The sequence below is a fragment of the Phalacrocorax carbo genome, chromosome 4 (assembly GCF_963921805.1).
Source record: "Phalacrocorax carbo chromosome 4, bPhaCar2.1, whole genome shotgun sequence".
Lineage (NCBI taxonomy): Eukaryota > Metazoa > Chordata > Aves > Suliformes > Phalacrocoracidae > Phalacrocorax > Phalacrocorax carbo.
In genome coordinates this window covers 17129589-17151853 of record NC_087516.1, presented here as the reverse complement: position 1 = coordinate 17151853, position 22265 = coordinate 17129589, and the positions used below count along the sequence as shown (strand labels likewise).

The 22265-nt window shown below is 40.1% G+C and overlaps 2 protein-coding genes and 1 long non-coding RNA gene across 6 annotated transcripts in view; 2 read left to right on the top strand and 1 right to left on the bottom strand.

Moving 5' to 3' along the window:
• The window catches only part of FBXL5 (F-box and leucine rich repeat protein 5), a 37122-nt gene extending 18213 nt beyond the window's left edge, over positions 1 to 18909 (top strand). Inside the window, exons 5-11 of the mRNA XM_064449164.1 lie at positions 931 to 1113; positions 3611 to 3736; positions 4686 to 4834; positions 5031 to 5113; positions 6783 to 7508; positions 10330 to 10478; positions 18254 to 18909. Of these exons, the coding sequence (XP_064305234.1) occupies positions 931 to 1113; positions 3611 to 3736; positions 4686 to 4834; positions 5031 to 5113; positions 6783 to 7508; positions 10330 to 10478; positions 18254 to 18330 (1493 nt within the window). The 3' untranslated portion in view covers positions 18331 to 18909. The remainder of the gene's footprint in view (positions 1 to 930; positions 1114 to 3610; positions 3737 to 4685; positions 4835 to 5030; positions 5114 to 6782; positions 7509 to 10329; positions 10479 to 18253) is intronic.
• On the top strand, positions 10485 to 17877 carry LOC135313040 (uncharacterized). The gene is made up of 2 exons (XR_010372603.1): positions 10485 to 13727; positions 13760 to 17877. It is a non-coding gene; the product is annotated as an uncharacterized LOC135313040 (long non-coding RNA).
• CC2D2A (coiled-coil and C2 domain containing 2A) overlaps positions 18661 to 22265 on the bottom strand; it is a 64900-nt gene continuing 61295 nt past the window's right edge. For all 4 annotated transcript variants that reach the window (XM_064449159.1, XM_064449157.1, XM_064449158.1 and 1 more), the window contains one exon: positions 18661 to 21407. In XM_064449159.1, coding sequence (XP_064305229.1) covers positions 21219 to 21407 — 189 coding nt within the window. In that variant the 3' untranslated portion in view covers positions 18661 to 21218. The remainder of the gene's footprint in view (positions 21408 to 22265) is intronic.

Sequence of the window (22265 nt, the reverse complement as noted above, 5' to 3'; positions counted from 1 at the left end):
ACTCTACTCTTACATACTTTAAGTCCTAACTTTAAAATGAAATCCCTACTACTTTGTGAAATGTGCTATTTCTAAGGACTCCTGAAAACTATTTTAGAAGTACTTTCTCTCAAGTAAATTGTCCATAAACAAAGTTTTAAAAATTCTCTTAAAACAGCAAAAAACCCCGCTAACCAAAGCATTTCATTTGTTATTTTATGCAGTTTGCAGTTCTCCTTGTACTAATGTGATAAGGGAGAGCTACTGGAGATGGTTCCCACTGCTGTCCATTGAAGTACTAATTACAGTGGCTAAATTTTAGCCTCTAACCTAATACTTAGTATTACCTTCCAACCTGAATGGCTTGTCACCATTGGGAAGTTAAAATTGTCCATGCTAGCAGTTAAAGCTAGAAATAAAATATGAGACAGCTGCAAAGAGTTAAGCGTGGATGTCTTGCTGTGTCCCAGGCAAGAGGTTGAGCGCTTTCACTGGGAGTGGTCCCAGCTGGTAGATTCTGTGTGCTAGTACTGTTTCCTGGGAATGTGGCAAAGCAGGTGTGTATATATAATCTATGATATACGGCATTCTTTTAAAGCATTTAGTTTATAGCAGATACTGCTTTTATCTTGCTGTGTTTGAGTAGCAGGTGGTTACTTTTGTCCAGGGCTTCTTGCACCCTTGGGTTTTCCCAGTTTTGGAAAAAAACTAGCAAGTTGAGAAAATGGCAAACAGAAAACAGCTGGGGTTTCTTTGTTTGTTTAAGGTGGTATCACAGTGAAAGGTTTTTAAAGCCGAAGTGACTTGTATTTTTTCAACTATTTTCCTAAACAATTATTAAAATTGTTTTCCAGACACGATTTTTTCATCGTCCTAGTCAAAATGTGAGTTCCACTATTATTTAAAGCTGTGAGGCTGTGCTTCACTTAACACACACTTTCTATGTTTCAGAAACCGAAGTAACAGGGCACACTACAAATATTACTAATCTTCCTCCTGAAGTAATGCTGACCATTTTCAGTTACCTTAACCCCCAAGAGTTATGTCAGTGTAGTCAAGTAAGCACTGAATGGTCACAGCTGGCTAAAACTGGATCTCTCTGGAAACATCTTTACCCAGTTCGTTGGGCCAGAGGTAAGTTAAATTTAATTCTTTCTTTGACAGCATGTCCATTATGAGAATTTCTGAGCCAATAGAAGAGCATGTTTTAGTATAGGCTGTCATGTACAATGAACCTGAGAGCTGAGCATGCTTCTGCCAAGGGTAGTGCCCTGTAACTTGCTTAAATGTTAAAAATCCCCAAAATGTACTTCTATCTTGTAGAATTAAGAAAGTAAAAGTTGTCTTGGATGTAACTCATGAGTGGTTCTTGTGTACAAACTGTTGATTAGTTTTACTGAGGTTTGTTTGCTTGTATGAATGCTAACAAGTGTATTCGCTAATACATCATCTTAATTATGACTTAAGAATCTAAGGGGATTTGAATTATTTGAAATATTTTTATTTCATTAGGTTACTAGGTAGAAATAATATTACCTACTTGTGTTAGTTCCTGACTAGTATGCTCTCCTCTGAGGTCTGTCTTGTGATTCAGACATCACTGCAGAATGGAAGTTTCAAACAAATGGAGTTCTAAGATTTCCTCACAATCTGTTCTCGCTGTTTATGTTCACACTTCAAAGAAAACTGTATGAATGTTAGCTTTACTGTTAATTCTTTAGATATATTACTTCAATAACTTCTACTGCAGTAAAGAGTAAGTAGTTTTGTTTGTGGTGGGTTTTTTGTTTATAACTCTGTTTCTCAGACTTTCCTGTTACTTCTCAATAGGAAAATTTTTAATTGTAACCTTTTCAAAAGTACTTGTTCAAATAGACGAGATGCTGTGTATTCCAATGAGGCCACTTACAAGTCAGAGCGTATTTGTAGCTTTAAATATTTCTATTTGTATTTGTTCATATTTGAGTGTTAAAAAATCACTGGACTATGGCATTCCAGGCTTCACAATTGCTACCAAGTCAGTGTAGCTGAGTAAAAAGGAGACCATCTGTGCTGTTTAAAAAACTGTATTTTATGTGTCTTTGTAAGATTTTAAGAGAGTACGGTAACAATATATAACTTAAAATTCGAGTTACATAAAAGCTAAAATCTTCTTTCTGGCTAGACCTTTATGGCTTGTAAAATCTGTACAAGGCACAGAGGAGTTATGAGTTTTGGGCCTGAATTAATTTTTTTTGGTTGGATAGATCTTACCGGCAAGAATAGGTTGGTCCCTGAGCTGCAAAAGAGTGGAGAGAACAGGTTTCAGCATTTAAACTGTTAAATTATAGTTTTCGTCTAAAACCTAGTTGTCTTGATGATTCAGTGCTATGCAAAAGAGATAATTGGCAACTGCTTAAAATGATATTCCTAAACCTGTTTTCGGGACAACAGGAAGGTAGTCTCTTCAAGTACTGCCTATACGATTACAGTTGTTTGTGCACGATTGCTCTAAACTGGGTGGAAGCTTCTCAAATAGGATTTACTGCCAGAGGGGGGAAAAAAGAACGTAAAACCACAGGCTTAGTTAAAAATTTAACTTTTTTCCTAATACAGAGAGGTTTTCTGAGGCTTTTTATATATGACAAAGATGAGTTAAAGATGATGAGAAATGTTACCGAAACCTTTTGCTTCACAGTTGATTGACAGTCGAGATTTCATTGTCACTGGGTTGCTCTTATAAGAAACCTTGTTCCTTTAGAAACCACTTAGCAGGGATTGTTCTTCCTTTGGGGGTAGTAGTATCCCTCTCTAGTGAGACAGCAGGATAAGCTGTTTCTGTTTTAAGCGTGTGTATGCTGAGGGAGGCAGCAGACCTGCTTATACCAAGCCCAACACTACAGTATACCCAAACTAGAAGTAAATTACACTTGTGCAGTAACTAACCCTTGTGGAAAGGGGGTGCCATACCAGCTAAAACAGTGGAGCTGTTACTGATATTCATGTTCATGCAGATGTTCTAAAAAATTACTGTTTATTGATTTGAGTCATATGTATGTTATAATTGAGTATTGCATAGTTGTTTTAAGTGGGCTACTTCTGGAACGTGGGTTTCTTGATCCTGGAGTTGCCATGTGCACTGGCTAAAAACAGGCTAATAATATACATCCTGGCTGACTGTATATTTGTGAGATTCCAGAGGAAAACAGAAATGTCTTAAACCAAGTGTTATACCAAAAGTTGACAGTTAATTTAGCTACCAGAAAGAACTTCAGCACCTACGTAGTCCAAATATTCTGTAATTGTTTCTGTTACTTTTGCAATCATGTTGGTCCTTACTAAGAAAATAAGGACAACAGGCGTGTCTCGGAATAGCATAATAGGCTGTGAGTTCTGTAACAGTACTGAAACTGTTCCAGGAATCTTTTGAAGCTTTAAAATATAGATCAAATGCTAATTATGTCAAGGTTCAGTCCGACCTTAACTGAGATCAGTGAAAAATTAATTTATATCTTTAGGTCAGGTCGCAGTATGCTGAGAATTTATTACTGCCATTTTCTGCAGTGATGAGAAGTTTGTCTTAATTCCTGGTTTGTTTGGTTTTCTTTCTGTTTTTTTTTCCCCTTCCTTCTTTTTTGGGGGGGTTGAGTAGGTGATTGGTATAGTGGTCCTGCAGCAGATCTTGAGATGGAACCTGATGAGGAATGGGTGAAAAATAGAAAAGATGAAAGTCGTGCTTTCCAGGAATGGGATGAAGATGCTGACATAGATGAATCTGGTAGGTAAATTCTGATTTTGGTGAATTTTTTTTCCCCTGAAGATGACAGAACTGTAAAAAATAAATGTTTAAAATGGAATCTTTTCTGCAAAATTAGTTTAAAATACAGAATTTTTTTTTTCATAGTTGATTACAGTACATTAAAATAATGACAAACGCAATAGTACTTACATTCTGTCTAGATTAAATGCTTTTTAAGCCACATGGTAGAAAAGAACTTAGGAAGGTCTGTCTAGCAATTACTTAAGGTTTCCGAAAGGAGTGTTCTCTTTCCTCATGTTCATGTCATCCTGACTCCCAGCTGGGTGGAAGAAAATGAGGAATGGCATGTGATGGTGGGTAGAAGCAGGCAGCTGGTTTTAATGAGTTGAATTAATTTGTCTAGGAGAGAGCAAACATAAGTGCAGGTAGAAGAAGAATTATGGGGATGTGTCTGGAATTAGGGAGGAGGTAAACGCTACGCTTCATCTGTTCAGGAAGTTTGGATGAATCATCTTGCATCCTAAAGCATTCTGGCCTTAATTTAAAATTTGCCTTAAGCTGTTATACTACAGGATATGAATTGCTCCGTGAGATAATATTCCAATGTATAAGGCAAGTTGGTGGAAACAGCTGCCCCAGACAGCCCTGAGCAGTACATAATCTGTAGTAAATATTTCTTCAAGTCCTTTAATGATAACTATTAAGACTCTTACTGCTTTTACTTGCTGTCGGAGCTAAAACTCTTCACGACTTCCAGAAAGACAAGCAGATAGTTTTTAAAGATGGGGCTTAAGTAGTACGTTGAGTGACAGTTCAGCAAAAGTTTAATGTAAGGTAGTTTCTGAAACTTACGCCTTGTTAAGCCTTCTTTAATTTCCTGATAACTTGTTTCATGTAAGATGGCAATGTGAATTCCAAATGACTCAAAGCATATTTTAAGTCTTTCTCTTCTGGTTTTATTTTGCAGAAGAAGCAGCTGAAGATTCACTTGCTATTAATATAGCACAAATGGAAAAACGTTTACTTCATGGCTTAATTCATAATGTCCTCCCGCATGTAGGCTCTTCAGTGAAGACACTGGTATTGGCCTATAGTTCTGCAGTGTCTAGCAAAATGGTATGTAATTTGAAACTGGCATTTAATAATTGTGGCTATGCAGCCTCTAATTAATAACTGATGTGTCTGAGTTTAAAACGTTCAGGTAGTGAAAATGAGTTGCAATTCAAGAGAATGTTAATTCATCTGTTGTCTCTTGACACTGTGTGCAGCCTTACTGGCTTATGTGTTTGATTATTTTCCTTTCTTTCTCCAGGTTAGACAGATCTTGGAGCTTTGTCCCAATTTGGAATATTTGGATCTCACTCAAACTGATATTTCGGACTCTGCATTTGAAAGGTTAGATAACTGTTGTTTCCCTCGGAGGGGGGGAATCCAGCTCTTTGGGGTGTGAAAAACATTCAAACGTGTCTTAGTCCATTGCCAATACAGAGAGAAATAGAGACGTCACATTCAAGGTTCACACATAACTAAACTAAACCAGAGTTAACAAAACAATGGAAACAGAAGCGAAGTGTGTAACTTTGTAATGGCCATGTAAAATGCTCTGTCTTCACTATTGGCTATGTATTACCTATAAGCGTGTAGTTATCCATAACAGTAATTGTGTTGCGTTCTAGTATTAACAACTTGAAACTGTCCATAGATTTTTGCGGAGTCACTCAGTTATGGTAGCTCCTGGTCCAATAGAGCTGGTAGTGTTTGGAATACTGCTATATAAGACACGGATCAAATGGTGGGAGAAGCTCTATGGCTTAGATGTAATAACCCCAGAGATTTCACTGATGTCAGTGGGGTGGTGCATGGATGCAGAGCCTGCACTGATGGGTCTTATTGTGATACTGAAACTCGGCTGTTTCAGTGTTTAACACTTAAATCATACAGTGCTCTCAAGCTTTCTGTGTTAACAACACAGAAGATTTTATCAGCATGGATGCTGGTAACAATGTTCTGCAGCTTGTTCAAGAAGTGGCTCAGAAATCAATTTTTGTGAGCTTTTGGCAATCCCTAGTGAAACATTATTTGCTGTTCCTCATATATTTCCAACACCCCAATTTGTAATTAAAAAAGAGTTTGGCTTGCTGTAAATATAAGTAATCACTTATGGAAAGTAAATGATAGTTAACATTAACTATGGATAGGTCATTTAAATCATCTGTATAATTTTATAGCTAATAATGTGCAATATTACTGTAGAACAAATTTCTATTTCAGTTGGTAAGGCTGAAGGGGTGACTTTTTGTTAATATGAAAAAGTCTGGTTTCATTAACTTCTCTAATTGTAATTACTTTTATGGAATAATTAATACTGTACACAGAATATGTTTCAGGAATCCAGCTATTCTCCCTGAAAGAGATGGGAAATGACAGGAGGATAGATGATCTAAGTACACTGATATTCCCATATGTATAAATAGCCAAGCTTGAAAAACTCAAATACTAGAAAGTACAACTATTAAAACACTTTGAACTGAATGTTACATCTCAGGTGGGGTTTTTTTGGTTGGGGAAGGGGGGCAATTTGCTCATTCAGTAAGGTTTTTTTCAGCCTTCTGAGAAGTTAACTGTCGTGCCTAGTATCTTAGATGGCTCTTGGTAACTGCATCATACACAGCATAAGCTGCTTTTTGAAATTGTTTTCACATGTATGTTGTGCTTGCAGTCTCACCTGCTATTTCAAAATTTGTTCAATGTATGGCAAATCTGGATGACTTCTAAGTCTCAGTACATGGAAAAACACAGGTTCATGATTCATTTTACATTTCTTTCGACATAGTTTTTCTAGCCATATATCCAGCTCTTGGAGTGTCAAATCTAACCTGTCTCTGGGGTATTTTCTTGAAATATTCTGTGAATTAATATAAGTATTTTACTTATGAAATGTTGTTTTGCATATTTAGCCTTAACATTTTTCTGAACAAAAACTAAAAAAAAAAAAAAAACACCACCCAAAGAAAACCAAAAAAACCCCACCAACCAACCAGCCCACTTTTTTCCCTGATTTTAGTTGGTCTTCACTTGGCTGTTGTCAAAATCTACGCCACCTTGATCTGTCTGGATGTGAAAAAATCACAGATGTGGCTATAGAGAGGATGTCCAGAGCACTGGGTATCATATCAACTCACCATAACAGGGGTATTCTGAAAAGCTGCAGAAACAGGCATGCTAAGACTTTGTGGAAAAACAGAGAGATTAGTCTGCAGTCCAACAAGAAGTATAATTGTTTGCGTGAAATCAACAATCAAAATCTCTTTGAGGGAGGAGGAGATAGTGAGCAGCATTGGACTAAACCTGACGGCTCAGAAAACTTCAGTTCTGCTTATGTGTGGATGCTTGATGCAGATGATTTAGCTGACATTGAAGATGCTGCAGAGTGGAGACACAGAAATGTTGAAGGATTTTGTCTTATGGAACCAACATCCCATATTAGTTGTTCTGCATCTTGCTACAGTAGAGACATTTATGGCTTAAGGACTAGAGGGTGGCAGCAGCACTGTGCTTCTACTGACTTGATTTACTGCGGTCACTCATTTTGTTGTGCTGGGACAGCACTAAGAACTATTCAAGCACTTCCAGAGTCCTCTGCACTGTGTAAAAAACCAGCAAGGACTAAGCAGTCAGAGAAAACAGACTCTGCATACTCTGGGAGTAAAAAAACAGATGAAGAGACTGCACGAGTTCTTCAGTTTCTCAGTCTGTCTGGATGTTACCAGATCACAGACCGTGCTCTCAGGTGAGGAGATATTTTTGAGCTATTTTGCTGCAGTGCATTTTTTCTGATTTTATTTGTTGGGTCATTCTGGGTGAATGTGCCTAGTTTCAGTAGAAACATTTTTATTGAAGAAACTCTGAGTTTTAAGTTGTCTTTGCATCTTAACATATTTATGGTATTAGACTTGAAAACTTGCTCCAGCTTTTCCTCTGAGGATTTAAAAAATACATATTTTTAGATGTAATCTCTGAAGTCAAGTATTGTTGTATATTTGCTGTTCTAGGCAGTATTAATGCTTTTAGATTTGATATTTAGTGATTTCTTGTTAAGAAATTGTGTTGCTTCACTGAGTTTTTTTTTTTTATTATGCCTGTCAATATGCTTGAAACTTTATAAAGCTGGAGTAACATCTCATTTAGCCTGTCTGGATAATGACATAATTTACAGACAGGCTGGATTGATGGGCCGAGGCCAACTGTAAGAGATTCAACAAGGTCATGCGGTCAAGTGCTGGGTCTTACAGTTTGGTCACAACAACCCCATACAACGCTACACACTTGGGGAAGAGTAGCTGGAGAGCTGCCCAGCGGAGAAGGACCTGGGGGTGTTGGTCAACAACCGGCTGAACATGAGCCAGCAGTGTGCTCAGGTGGCCAAGAAGGTCAACAGCATCCTGGCTTGTATCAGGAATAGTGTGGCCAGCAGGAGCAGGGAGGTGATCATCCGCCCCATACTCTGCCCTGGTCAGACTACACCTTGAATACTGGGTGTAGTTTTGGGCCCCTGATAACAAGACAGACATTGAGGTACTGGAGTGTGTCCAAGAAAGAGCAGCAAAGCTGGTGAAGTGTCGGGAGCACAAGTTTTATAAGGAGTGGCTGAGGGAACTGGGGTTGTAGCGAGGTGGGTGTAGGTCTCTTTTCCCAAGTAACAAGCAGTAGGACAAGAGGAAACGGCCTCAAGTTGCACCAGACAAGGTTTAGATTGTATATTAGGAAAAATTTCTTCACTAAAAGGGTTATTAAGCATTGGAACAGGCTGCCCAGGGAAATGGTTGAGTCGCCATCCCTGGAGGTATTTAAAAGATGTGTAGATATGGTGCTTAGGGACGTGGGATAGTGGTGGACTTGGCAGTGCTAGGTTAATGATTGGACTTGATGATCTTATGGGTCTTTTCCAACCTAAATGATTCTATGGTAATTTTGTGTGTGCAGAACATCATGTTAAATGACTTCATATAGCAGTTCAAGAAGGAGAAAAACAGTTGGCTTGAACACTGAGATGGCATCAAGAGCTACAACATTTCCTGTGTTTGATAATATTTGCCACTGATACTTTGTATTGTCAGAAAAATGTAGTTACTGCTTCATAATGAAAATGGGATGAGGCTGGAGTACTTGCAGCCACCTGCTCAGGTGTGCTGCAGTTCTTAGGGCTAATTAAAGCTTCTTGGAGTGGGAAGACTTCATGCCTACCTGTACTGTGTGCTGTAGTCAACTGAAAAGGTGTGAGGCACGGCTGGCATTGATTTGTGCCTCTTGAGACTTCATCCCCATTTGACGTTCAGAAGTACTAGCTGCTCAAATGTCTCCTATAGTGGTACTATTTTCACTCACCAGTGTTAGTCTTGCTCAGAGTAAGCTTCAAGTAGCAGTGCTTTCTGTTCGAGCTTGTTGCTGTTCAGGTGGTGGAGTGGACTGGTACTGCTGGTTTCACTTGGTGCTGATTAAGTCTTACTGTGTGTAGTTTGCATGTTATTGGTCTGTTTTTTCATGACTTGGTAATCTAGGACCAAAGGGAGATTTGGTCATTGAGTCATGGAAAGGGTTTAGTTGTGGTGCCAATTTCCTGTTGGTGCTTTTTGGATAAAAACCAGTATTTAAGAGCTGAAAATGTGCTGCAACAAGTGCTTCTTGCACTCACCAGAACAGTTTGAGTCCTTGAGGAAAGTGTGAAACCTCATAATAGAAACCTGTGACAGTTCATTCTGGTTTTGTGGTCAACGGTTCTCCTTCTGCCTGCTGACAGGAGAAGGTTGTACAGTGATGTTCTGAAGGCATTTTCAGTTTTTATGTCCTGGCTTGAATCTGCTGCTTGGTGATTCAAGCCTGGTGTTCTTGTCAGGTAGGTGAGCTTGTTTGTGATTGAATTTGGGCTGGCTGCCCTGTGAGCTTACAGAGAAGCAAGCAGTCTAACAACATGGAGTGATTGCTTAGGTGTGGCTGTTGCATCAGCAGCCAAGCTCTCTTGGACTTGGAGGAAAAATAGAGAATTCCACTGGAATAATAAGGTGGTGTGTTGGCCAAGAGAGGCTCTGCTGTCAGCCCTAGGAAAATACAAATTTGGATTCCAAAACAAATTTAACAACAACAAAAAAAGACACTCAAACTTTTGGGAGTGTAATGTTCCAAGCTTGGGAGTGTTAGGTTTTCAGGGTGGGTTGAGGAATATACCTCACCTTGGAAGAGTTGCTAAAAGCAGTGGTGGTTTAGAGAACGTCTTGGCAGTTCTTTGGAATACTGGGTCATCTCTGGAGTCATTCATAAACAAAGTGATTTACCATTTAAGTCTGTCAGAAGGAATTGTTAGTTTCTGCAGAAATTGGTCCATTTTTCAGGTCTGTTCTGCAGCTTCAGGGGTGGTACCCTTCACAGGGTATGGAACTGCCAGATCTAAAACTACATGATATATTGGGGGGGTGTGTTTTTGTGGTTGGTGGGGTTTTGGTTGTGTTTTTTTTTCCTACAAGACACAATTAAGTTTGTGGCTTGGGGACATAGTAGAGTACTTGTCAGTCTAGTGCTGTGCAGGCCCTTAACACTGTTCTTCTGTCTGTTTACAGGGCATTGACTCTGGGAGGAGGACTGCCGCATTTGGAACACCTTAACCTCTCGGGTTGTCTCACTGTAACTGGTGCGGGCCTGCAGGATTTAGTTTCTGCATGCCCGTCTCTAAACGATGAACACTTTTACTACTGTGATAACATCAACGGTAATGTCTTTTTATGAAGATGTGGCGCTTTTCTGGGGAGCAATGTTTGGTTAAGGACACTTTTGAAAACAAAACAAAAAGAACCACCAAAACCCTGCTTGTTTTTTCTTGCCTGTGTAGCACTGAGTATCACAGATTAATTACGAAATGACAACTGTTAAGTCAGTTTTTCCTCATTTGTTCTTTTAGGGTCTTTTTCTTAACACTAGTACAGTCCTGTATTACCTAGGAAAGCATTTTTAGTCCATGTATCTCACAGTTTAGTTGAGCATAAAGAATAGGGGCTAGAAAGTAGTTCTCCATATAGCTAATACACACTTTCCCTCTCCATATCTTCCCTGTAAATCATGTAGTTGTATGTTTTCTTTATGGTTGTAACTTCAGACAGAGGCTCCATTAGATTGGTACCAAAGGAGTGATTTTTAGGAAAGGAATGATGTGTTTTGCCATGTAAACATCTCCTCTCATATTATAGTAATGTTGGTATGGGATATTTTTGATCCTACCATCATGTGTTCTTAAGGAAAATGTAATTTAGTTTTTCTGGTTTTGCTTGAGTCAGGAACTTAGGGATGGATCTGAGCTGGGGAAGGATGTGGATAAATGCATAAAATACATTTATGGTGCAAGCCATTTCAGTGTTTACCACACTGGAATTCAGTCTATTATGTTAGGTCCACTAAGCATTCGTAGCATTAGAGATGGGAACCATGGTGTGACTTGTATTCCATGTGTGGATTTAAAACAGGTAAGTGCAACAGAAAGGAAGGGGAAAGGAGGATAATAATTGAGTTCACAGGATTATAAGAGCTAATTGTGTAAAACAAAACTATATTCCCTGGTAGTTCATGGTGTTCAGCTCGGTAGTTTGCATCTCTACTGAGATACAGCCACAGCAGGGGTACAGGCTTTGGTACTACAAGTAAATCAATCTGTACTGACATTTGGGTATTCAATCCACTGAAATTGATATAAGATGATGCACTTGGATTGGATCCTAATAGTAGAAGTGAAAGTATTAAATCATATTTACTTCCAGAATTTTTGCACTTTATGTGCTTTTTTGACACTGTTTTGTTTTGGGTTTTTTTGAGACGCTTGCATTTTGTTACTTCCTTCCATTCCATCCAGACTACAGCTTTTAAAAATCTTCTCGCATTTCAACCTGAAAATTATAAGGTTCCTTTTCTGAAATCCCTCACTGACTCTCCTTCCTGTGTTGTGCTGAGTTTAAAGATGTCTTCAAAGACTCGGTAGAAGCCTTTTTCCTTTTATATCTGGTTCCTTGCTATTTTTCCTCTGTTTTTGCTTCTGTCAGTAATATGAGACTCAATGCTCTGGTTTATGTTTAGGCATTTGTGTTTCTCTCCTTGTCCCTAAAATACTCTGTCTTAGTGTTAGTTCACAAAGCCAGAATCTCTTATGTGAGTCCAGTGCTTTACAGCTTGGCTGTTCCATAATATCCTCAAGGAATTACTTATATTTAAACAGAATACTTTCTGGAAATATTCTATAAAGTTGTCCTGATCCTCTTCCTATTTATTTCCCTCCTACTGCCTGCTGGAAGCTGCGAGCTTATAAATTCTGCTTGGTCCTGTAAAGCATCGTGCATGCCTTTGAATGAACAGTTACTCCTGTAGAGAAATCAACAGGAGAGTAGGGCTATCATGGTCTGACTTCTTGCATCTGTTGAGAAATAGTAGCATCTCAGAAGTTTGTGACTGTTTTCTTCAAGAAGGAAGTTGATTAAAAACTTACAGGGGTGTCCTAGCGAAACTCTGAAATGCAAAATAACCTGTTGTAACTGAATCCCCTGCAGTTATTTTCACTCAAACTTCATTATGAGAGGCCTATTCAGTGTGAAATTAATGCCTTATTCCACTCTGTGGGCAGCAGGATTTCTGTGAGAGCTTGAACTATTTCTGTATCTTTCGGTATTTCTAAAGTAACTTCAGGGAAAGCACTAGCTGTTTCATTTAAATTAATCCATGTCTGAAGCTGTTTATGTTTGCACTTATATAGATTGTATTATTAACTGCTGCACAAAGATTACTGGTCTGTAAGCATGTAGAGAATAATTTCATAATTTTCTTTGCCCACCAGCTTATCAGGGATTGTTTTCGGGGAAGGAGATTTGTTCTGGGATCATGTTGGAAAACCCGTCAGTTTGCAGAACAAAATGGAAGCAACAGCATGGAATTTAGCCATCTTTGAATAATAAAGATACCGCTTTGTTGTCTGTTGACATATAAAGACTTTAATTTCACCTACAGCCTATTCTCAGATTTATTTCTACAAACACTGAGCCTAACAGCGGTCCTTACACACAGCTTCATTGGATTTTCTTTGTGGAGGGCTTGCTGGACTTGTTTTGTAGGCATGTTTGTATGCAGTTTTCAGATTTTGATTGCAAGTGCTGCTCTAACCATAGCTGTGCTACCTTTTCAGTAGACTAAAACTAAAAAAGTAGAGCAGCTGTGATTAGACTGGTTAGACAGACTTAGTTGCGTCTGAGTCAGACTGCTGTTGCACAGCAGTAATGTCATGCAGTTTTTATGACCAGAGACCATGAATTTCCACACGCTTGTTTTCTGTTTGTTTACTCTTAGCATGACTTCAGTTCTTGGTTTGTATACTAATGCTTAGAATCTCTTCCGATGTTTTGCTCAACACTGGAGACTTGGAGTTAGATAACTCTCAGCTGCAGCTGAAAACAAATCTGTCACTATACACCCCTTCTAATTGCTGATTTCATTTAATGTCTAAAATGCATTTGATTGTGAATCTCACTGAACTTGGTAAGAACAGTTTCAATGTTTGAGTTATGTCTTGTCATTTTCACAGTTTCTATTTCCCTGTAGGCTGTTTTGTCCAGCTGTGTTCAGTCTCCTTACTGTCTTTTCTGTTTTAAAGCCCGGAGTACTGTCAGCTTCAGGGTTAGAAAAACGGAGCTCCCTAATTTCTGTAGCAGTAGCTCTTTTCAGCTTTTGACTATGATTCAGTTTCTAGAGTGTTTTATGATGTATTTCTCAGGTGTTGTAACTAAAGAAATAGGGTATTAGTGAAACAAAGTTGTGATTCTGATGATTCACTCTTTTCTGGCGTTTTAGAAATTCATTGGTCCTAGCTTGATCTGTCTTCCAGCAATGGAGCAAAGACTTTGCAATTTCTGTTAAGATTTATGGACTCCTGTGTGTAGATTTATATGGGAATGCATTGTTAGACATCAAGTGTTTGGTCTCCCTTTAAGTTCTGTGGATAACCAAGGTGCTCTCATAAAGGTCTCTAAGTGTAACTTTACCAAAGGCTGATAGAGAGTAGCACTCAGTAAACTCAGATTTGAATTTAATATTGCCTTTATATATATATTTTTAAAACTAATGCTTAATTTGATCACTTTTTTGTAATTCCCCTGTAATGTATTACTTTGGCTAGATTACCATCAAATACAGTACATGGTGTTGATGGTGGAGCCTCTCGCTGCTGGTGGCTGTGAAAAAGAACTGTCTTTCCTGACTGCCTTTGTTCCTCCCAGCTCATTCTTGCTGCCTTCCTGTGGCCAGCATTAGTCTTTGGGCGGCTGCTTGGTGAACTCAGTGAAGACCTGGTGTAGCTTTTTTTCTCCTTCCTAGATGGGTCAGGGATCCATCTTGCTGTAGACCGTGTGAATGTTTCTGCTGCCACAGGCGAGAGCTAGAACAAGTGGCTGAAGGGATGTGGTGGTGACGGCAGCCAGTTGTCCTGGCTGGAGCGGCTCTTCCACCATGGTGTTGGTCTGGCTTGTCATGTATTCTTGGTGAAATGCCTAACTTTCTAGAAACTTTTGACTAATTTTCGTTTTACTAGTACATGCAGCAAAATGGAGTAATCAAACCAGCTGGGCTCTTTTCTTACATTGCCAGATGTTTTTATATGTACTTTATTTGAAAACAGTGAGAGCTGTTCATTGTGAGTAAGCAGACCTCTGTCCTGGGTCACCTCAAGCATCTGAGCAAGCAGACGTGCATGTGAAGAGCATTATGATAATCCAATTCAGAGGTAGCTAAACCAGTAATGTAGACTGTGGCAGGTTAGACAAGAATCTGATTAACTTCGCTTTCCCAGGTGAACCAGCCCAAAACACATTTGAGGCACTTCATTGCTAGCACTCATTAAGTCTTCAGAGTCAGTATAACGAGAGAGACCCTTCTGAGAGTGATTCAGCCCCGCTGTAAGATCTGAAATGACCGTCTCATTCACTGGGCAATACAAAGGGAACTGTGTGCAGTTATCATGCTGCTTAACCTGGTGCATCAGTGAGGTAAGACGAATTGGAGACCTTGTATATAGAGTCCAAAGGAAACAGGAGAGAGTGGGTTTTGGCAAGATTAAAGAGGTCATTTGAATTTAAACAGAGATAGTTTGAAAACAAAGTCCAGTCCAAATGAGGTCAGTAGCAAAGACTGGGGAAATCAGAGATTAGGAAATCAAAGAAGTGTAGCCAAAAGTCAGTTGTAGTAAATAAAAGTTAGGGAAATGTTTTTTGTGGCTATCAAAAGAAAAGGTATTTTGATTCTATATTGCACGTGAAAAGAGGAAGCTGAGGAGGGCTAGGGCATTTATAGAGGAGACAGATGACCTGTGATGGAGGAGATCAGTTTTTTATATCAAAACATAAATTAAATTAGTCATAACCAAATAGCCTTACTGTTAAAACAACCATTAATGACACTGACTACCTTGTTGTAATAAGAGCATAAAATACTCTCCAAGTTACGGGAATTGCCTGTAGAGGCTAAGAAAGAATATGGGGGGCGGGGGGGGAGATTCTGGGAGATGAGGTTTGAGCCCTGAACATTCCATCAGAGTTGTTTGTCAGAGGCTGTAAAGGAGAGGAAAGCTTGTGGTGGTATGATGATTAGGCGTGGGACAAGAAATGCAGCATAGGAAGGAGGGTGAATTTTCACTGTGGTGTGGCTAATGCCATTTGTAATTCAGTGCCTAATAAATTAGGAAATGAACCTATAAACTTTTCAGCTGATGCAGTTTACTTACAAGTTTCTAAGTTTTTGAGATTCTAAGTTGCTGTAAGACTAGTTTAAATTTAAAAATTGAAAGCTCATTAAAGGAGAGGAAGCAAGGGCAGGGCTTAATGGTCACTGTTCAGGGTGGACAGCAATCTGGGTGGTGACATCCCTCCTCATCCTCCCCCCCCCAAGAGTTCTGTGCTGTGATCAGTCTTACTCCTCATTTCCATTGCTGTTGTGGTCTAAGAAATGTAGGCAGTAATTTCCAGGTTTTTGAGTGGTATTGCACTGCCTCAGGTAATGATAGTGGTACTGAAGATTTCCAGAAGGACTTCTATGAGCTTCAGTATAGCTGTATGTATGGTTATATGTCCGGGTGGTTGGGAATAATCAAACTGATTGCATGAAACTGAATTTGGAGCTGGCAGTTGCACTGTGGAGACAATGATTTGAGAGAGCTGTTGGTGCTAATTCTGGGATCTTTCCTGTTTGCAGCAGCAGCCAAAAAAGCCACCGATGTTATGCATCGACAGGGTGTTGAAAACAATATCTATCGAGGGTGTTGCTGCGTGGTCCTGAAAGCCTTGGGGCACTCACATTCGGAGTACTGCATGCGGTTTTGGTCTCCCCATCCTGAGGAGTGTGCGTAATGGAGTTACCAAAGATACAGAAGAACTTTACTGAAAAGAGTTAGGGAACTGAGCAGCTGTCTTGCAAGGAGACAGTCAGAAGGCGGGGATGTTTCAATATGGGAATGAGAAGGCAGGAAGGGGGGTGACTATGTACAGAACGGGGAAGGCAGTAGATGAGGTGAATGTGCAACAGCAACTCTCCAAATTCTGCAGTATTAGAGCTCAGGGACGGTAGGTGAAATGAGTAGGCGACTGATTTAAAGCAGATGTACAGTGTAGTGAACTGCTGGAACTTGGTCCTGTGGGAGGTGGTGGAAGCGGTTAGTATGGGCAGGTTCAAAAAGAGGTTAAACGCTTGCATACACAACTGCACCATAAGCGAATACTAAAGCGAATGGACTTTGGTGTCCCTGCTACAACAGTTGGGGGTGCTGCGGAGATACAAAAGGTATGCACGGCAGGCTTGTATGGTCTCCCCGGGTAAGACTTGCTGTTGCCAGTGATGAAGGTAGGCTTAGATGGACCGCTGGTCAGACCTGAAGGGCAGTTTCTACGTTCCAGTTATGGGCATGAGGAAGAACATTCCTAAAATGACCAAGAACAGGAGGGAGAGCGATATTAAAGTATACTGAGTATTCCCTTCCTTGGGATGTTGTGGTTCTGTACGTTTTGTCAACAAGGATTTTACTAGAAATGTGACAGTTGCTTGAGAATTACTGATGTGCTGCTTAGCTGTGGCAGCGGTGAGGAGGGTCAGCTACGACTTGGAAAATGCTGCTGCACAGAACATGCTCTGCTAAACCAGCTATTCAGAAGCACCGAGTCTCCTTTTTAAAGGACTTATGAAGAAGCTTTTAAACTCTAGCTCGTAAGTGACTTGGAGGATCAAAATTTAGTTCAGGTGAACAAAAAGATTTGAAAACAAGTTTATTGACAAATGAAAAGTTTACTTTTTCGCATACTGTAACCATTGTCCTTCATTATAGCTTCAGGTTTGTTTTATTCAGTCTCATACATGTTAACTTAATTACCTTGTAGACTGTTGCTCAGTGGCGTGTGGCATAAGGCAGAACGCTGTTTTCCAGGCACCAGGTTCTTGGAAATTGAGTTACAACTTTTAAGCTACTGTTCCAGGGGAGGAAACAAGCCAGACATAGCATGGTGCCCTAGCCCGTTACGTTATTTTGCTAGTCCCTTCTAAATATATTAAAAACACCTTAAACATTACCTTTTTTTTGTCTCCAGTACCAAGGGGGGCAGTGTGGGTTGTCCTGGTTAGGTCTTTACCTGCTTTTTTTGGTTAACTCGGCAACCCACTTCCAGTTTGTGTTGGGTGCCAGCATTCAGCCAACCTGATTGTAAATGTTTGTGTCTCTAAAGCGGCCGTATGGGTGCAGGAAATAAAATCCTCTACTAATACATTTAATAGTTTCTTATCTCATGATCACATTAACATTTCAAATTAAAGGGATAACAGTAAGCAAAGGTAAGTGGAGGTGGGTAGAATTACAGTGTCGTTTCATACTCTCTGTGCTTGCAACTTTTTCTTTCTTTTTGAATGGCTAGATTTTAGCCTTTTGGCTTCTGATAACTGCAGCGATACTGAAAGTGATTTTCTCCTTAGTTCTTGAATTTCCAGTCAGAGTATGTGAGGTGTAGCCAACCCTGAAATGTTCATGGAGAAAAAAAACCTTCCAGAATAAAAAAAACTGTTTCCATTATAGTAGAAATAGTCTTGGAGATGACGGTTTCTTTGGTAAAGCCATGAAGTCGTCATCTGAATTTGAAAAATGGGAGTTAAATATACAATGGGAAAATATACCTCAATTCTGAAAGCCAGCGGTGAGAGCTCGCTTAGACTTGCTCATTTAACGTTGCTCATCGTACATCTGTGTCATTTCGAATGTGCTGTCTAAATGGGACTAAGCTATCAGAGCAAAAACCTCTTGAAAAATAACTGTTCCAACTGAGGTTTTTATACTGTGGTAGTACTGGCAGTGTGTCAGGCTTCACAGCGCTGAATGAAGTGTAGTGTATTAAAAAAAAGAGACATTTTCTGAATTACCAGGTTACAAGAATTCTGAATTTAAATAAATGGCCTTTTTCTTCTTTTCACATTTGTTCTGTTTTTGTGCAGGTCCTCATGCTGAAACCGCCAGTGGATGCCAGAATTTGCAGTGTGGTTTTCGGGCCTGCTGCCGCTCTGGCGAATGACCGCTGACTTCTGATCTTTCAGTCTACTTCATTTAGCTGAGCAGGCTTCCTTTCATGCACTTTACTTACAGTTCGCATCTTGTGTTAACAATCCTTGGAGTGAGATTTGTTATACTAGCCTGACCCTGCCCACAACTTCGAAATCTTAATTATGAGTGTACTGTACAGTGTCGTAACGATCTCACAAAATCTCATTTGGTTTGAAGGGTGTTGGGTTCTGTTTTACTTAATTTGGGGAAGATGGGAAAACATTCAGATTTCTTTTCTAATGCCACTTTCTTCCAGGTTTGGCACTTAAATATACTTTACTGGATTATTTTGTGTTAAGTGTTTGTTTTTTTTAAATTCTGAATCCGTAAGTACAATATGAAGCTCTGCAGAGAACTTGAAATGTATTGTTTGCATTTGGGTAACAATTATATACATCCTTAGGAGCCTTGTTTCTTCCCCTTGCCTCTCATCCTGAAGTTGTTCTTTATATTGCAAAATGAGGGAGATTCCCACCTTCCTTTTGCATTTGGTTTTGTATTTGGGCTTGAAAGACATACTCAAATAAAAGATTCCCACCAATAAAAAAAATACGTAGCAGTTGTTACTTATGCTTTTAAGGTGTAATATCCAGGCGTACCACGCCAGCGGGCTGCAGAGATGGGTGGGCGGCTGTTGTGGCAGTTGCAGAGCTGTGAATCTCGCAGTGTGTGCGTGGGGGTTTCTTCTATGGTTTTTTTCCCATGACTGTGTTAAGATGCATTGTTTGAAACAGCTTCCAAGAAAGTCAGTTTTCATTCATATGAAATCTGTGGAAGACAAGAATGATTTTCCCCATCACTTTGAATTTTAAGAAGACCCCTCACGGAAGAGTACAGACTAGCGGGGAGGCAGAGAATCCCTTGTTGGGCTTAGTGAGACTTGCACTAGGGAGGGGGATGCACTGTCTGGGTGTAGTGGGCGAGCGCGTGGGGAAGAGCCCATCGCGAGAGGAAGCGAGTGTTGCAGCCCGTGTTACGTTGCAAACTTTAATGGCCGCCCGCTGGTATGACTGGCATCAGGCAGCTTTTGTGGAAGGCAGATGGGTTCCCCCCCCCCCCCCCCCCCCCCAACCTGCCTCATTTTGAAGGCTGACAATAGGTCAAAATCATAAATTTTACTTGTTTTATCAATTGGATAAATTCTTTAGAGCAGTATTTATTTAGGACAGCAGTCATGGTGACGTAATGTAGCTTTCCAGATTCTCGGTGTCTGGGAAGCCAGCTTGCAGGCACAGCTGGGGATTACAGTAAACTCAAGTTTTGACACCATCTTGCTGCCACTAATAGTGGAGAGTGGTAAGGTGGGAAAAACACCGGTGAATGTGGAGTTGATGCAGAGCTGGCTGTTCATGTAACAGCTGAACGTGGGCCGGGGCAGAACGTACAGGGCTCAGTCAGAAGCCTACAGAAGACACACGAAAGGATGCTGTGACTCCAGCAACTGCTCGTTCAAGGAAGCTGCATTAGACTGACTTTTGTGCCCAAAGGTTAGCGTAGGCACGTGACCATTTGTGCAGTGCTGACAGAGGCAAGACAAGAGTAGCAAGGCACACAGTGGGTTTTCTTGCATCTCTCCTTGTTCCAGCACTCGTTTCTGAGGCTGGGGAGGTGCAGCTAGAGATCCCTATCCTTGCTGCTAGGTGGTGGTTTCTGTGCAGATTGGTGGAGACACAGCTGAGGGCCGCACCAGCTGCAGAAGGTTCTGTTCACTTACATCGTGTTTCTTCACCCTTTGGAGGGGAGTGGGTCTAAACATGGAAGATGTCATCAGTGTTGTTCAGCAAGGCACTGTCTGTATGATGATGATGTAGCCACACCTCTCTGCTGGAGACTATAGAGCCTGTGGCTCCTGCTGCACGTTCGCTCTAAACCAAAGATTTTGTGTCTAGTATTTATTAGATGGACTGTGTCTAGTTTGAAATTGAGCTCAAGAACAATCTTAACTTTGATATGTTCTGATGAACATCCTTTCTAGCTCAACCTACCATCATTTTTGCTTGAAAGAGTTTAATTAGGGAGGTAACTACAGGAAAAATGTGTATGTGTATATATATCTCAGCATAAGCAGTTAAAACCACTACTTACACACTAAGAAGTGAATTTGAAAAGAATACTAAAAATCATAATTTTTTACTAGGGTAACTTGCAGATAAGGATCTCATACTCAAAAGTAATTTAATCAAATTCTTATATAAAAAAACTTCCGCTTTGGTATAAATATTTATTAAATACTTTCAAGAAAATGTCCTCTTATACCTCTAAAAATGTAATGCCAGCGCTAAAGTGTGAAGTAGCAGAAGCAGCTGCTTATTAAAAATTGAAGTATGGCCTTCACTGATGGCTCTGGTGCATGAAATGTATTCATAGGTGAATAGTCCTGGTCTTCATTCAGGAACGCAGGCCCTGGGAAACTGTAACTATTTGTATTGTAACTGAAGGACAGTGTCTTTGAAGAGGAAGAAGGTCTGTAGATAAACTGACTAGCTAAAAACAGGCTTTGAGGCATGATTCCAGGAACCAGGTTTCACCTGAAAATACAGCGGCCAAATTCTGCCATTCTACGCCGCAATGCCGCTGTATGCGGGCGTCTAATGCTTTTAAGAGCGTCATGTCCCACTGGGAGCTACAAAATACCGTATAGAAAATCAGCCCTTAGTACTGGAATTTCAAGCTGTCTGTCTCTTCCTTAGCGGTAATAAGCAAGATTTTCAGTGGTTGAAGGGTGAATAAAGCTCGTGTTTGCAGCTACTAAAAACAGTGAGAACCTGATTTTCAGGTAGCTCAAATCAGTGGTGTGAGAAATCTGTTGTATTTACCCCTACGTAAGCAAATTTCTTGGGGTATTCTGACTGGTCTATACTACCTATTTCGAACAAGTGAAGCAACATAAATCCATACAGAGAGAACATTTTGGGGGTAAGCATGAATATACACGGCTAGAGCAAATTCAACATTGGAAATGTCAATGGTGTGAACTCCTGTGCTGTGAACAGCTTCTATTAAAGGTCTGACTTCAGAAAATGGCATATGAATAGGAAATCCAGAGACCTGGGAGAAAGGAAGAGGAAAAAAACACATAAGAAGAAAAGGTAAAGGCACCTGAATAAATACAGTTTTAAAAATCTGTTTGTGCATGTAAATTTATCTGGTCTGTTGCTGGCCTGAGGAAACTCAATAAAAAAAAGCCCCTTTTGTATTTTAATGTCACCTCCCTATTTCATATACTCCAGGCAAGCTTTGACATTTTTCCTCTTTAGTTTACTTGGAACTCCACCCAAAGATGTTTAGAAATCCATTAGAATATATTATTGAACACATACAGTGTAACTTTGCTGCTTACGGGTTTCAGTTTGTGGTGGTGTGTCTGCACTGGCTGTGGATTGGCGGTGGCAAATGCCTCCTGCCCATTATACATTCCAGGCCCAAGAGGAACTGAAACCTCAACCCACCTTGAAAATCGCCATAGCTGCGTACAGTATTGTTACCACGTGTGCTTTACATGGAAGGCAGAAGGACCTAACCTTTAGAACAGACTGGAGGAAGAATGCATGCGTACAGTGGTGGCTGCAGTGAATAATGAAGTAAATTTTCTTCTGCCTTTAAAGAGTGGAGCAAAGCGTAGACACTGAAGTAAGGCAGTGCCTCCTGCCCCTGTAAGTAGACTGTGTGTAGCACTACTCAGCACTGGTGCCAGGTTCTTACTGACCAGGCTGGAGAGCTAATGCACCGATCAACCCGTAAGCAGCCAGAGCTGGGACACTGCACTTGGATTTATCTATCAGAGGTAGTGACTGTTGTGGTGCAGTAAGAACACAAGAACAGCACAGCTGATTTATCTTTAAATTCTTAACTTTACGTTCAACAGAAAAGTTGTCTCCAGCATCTACTAATGGAACAAAATAGGTA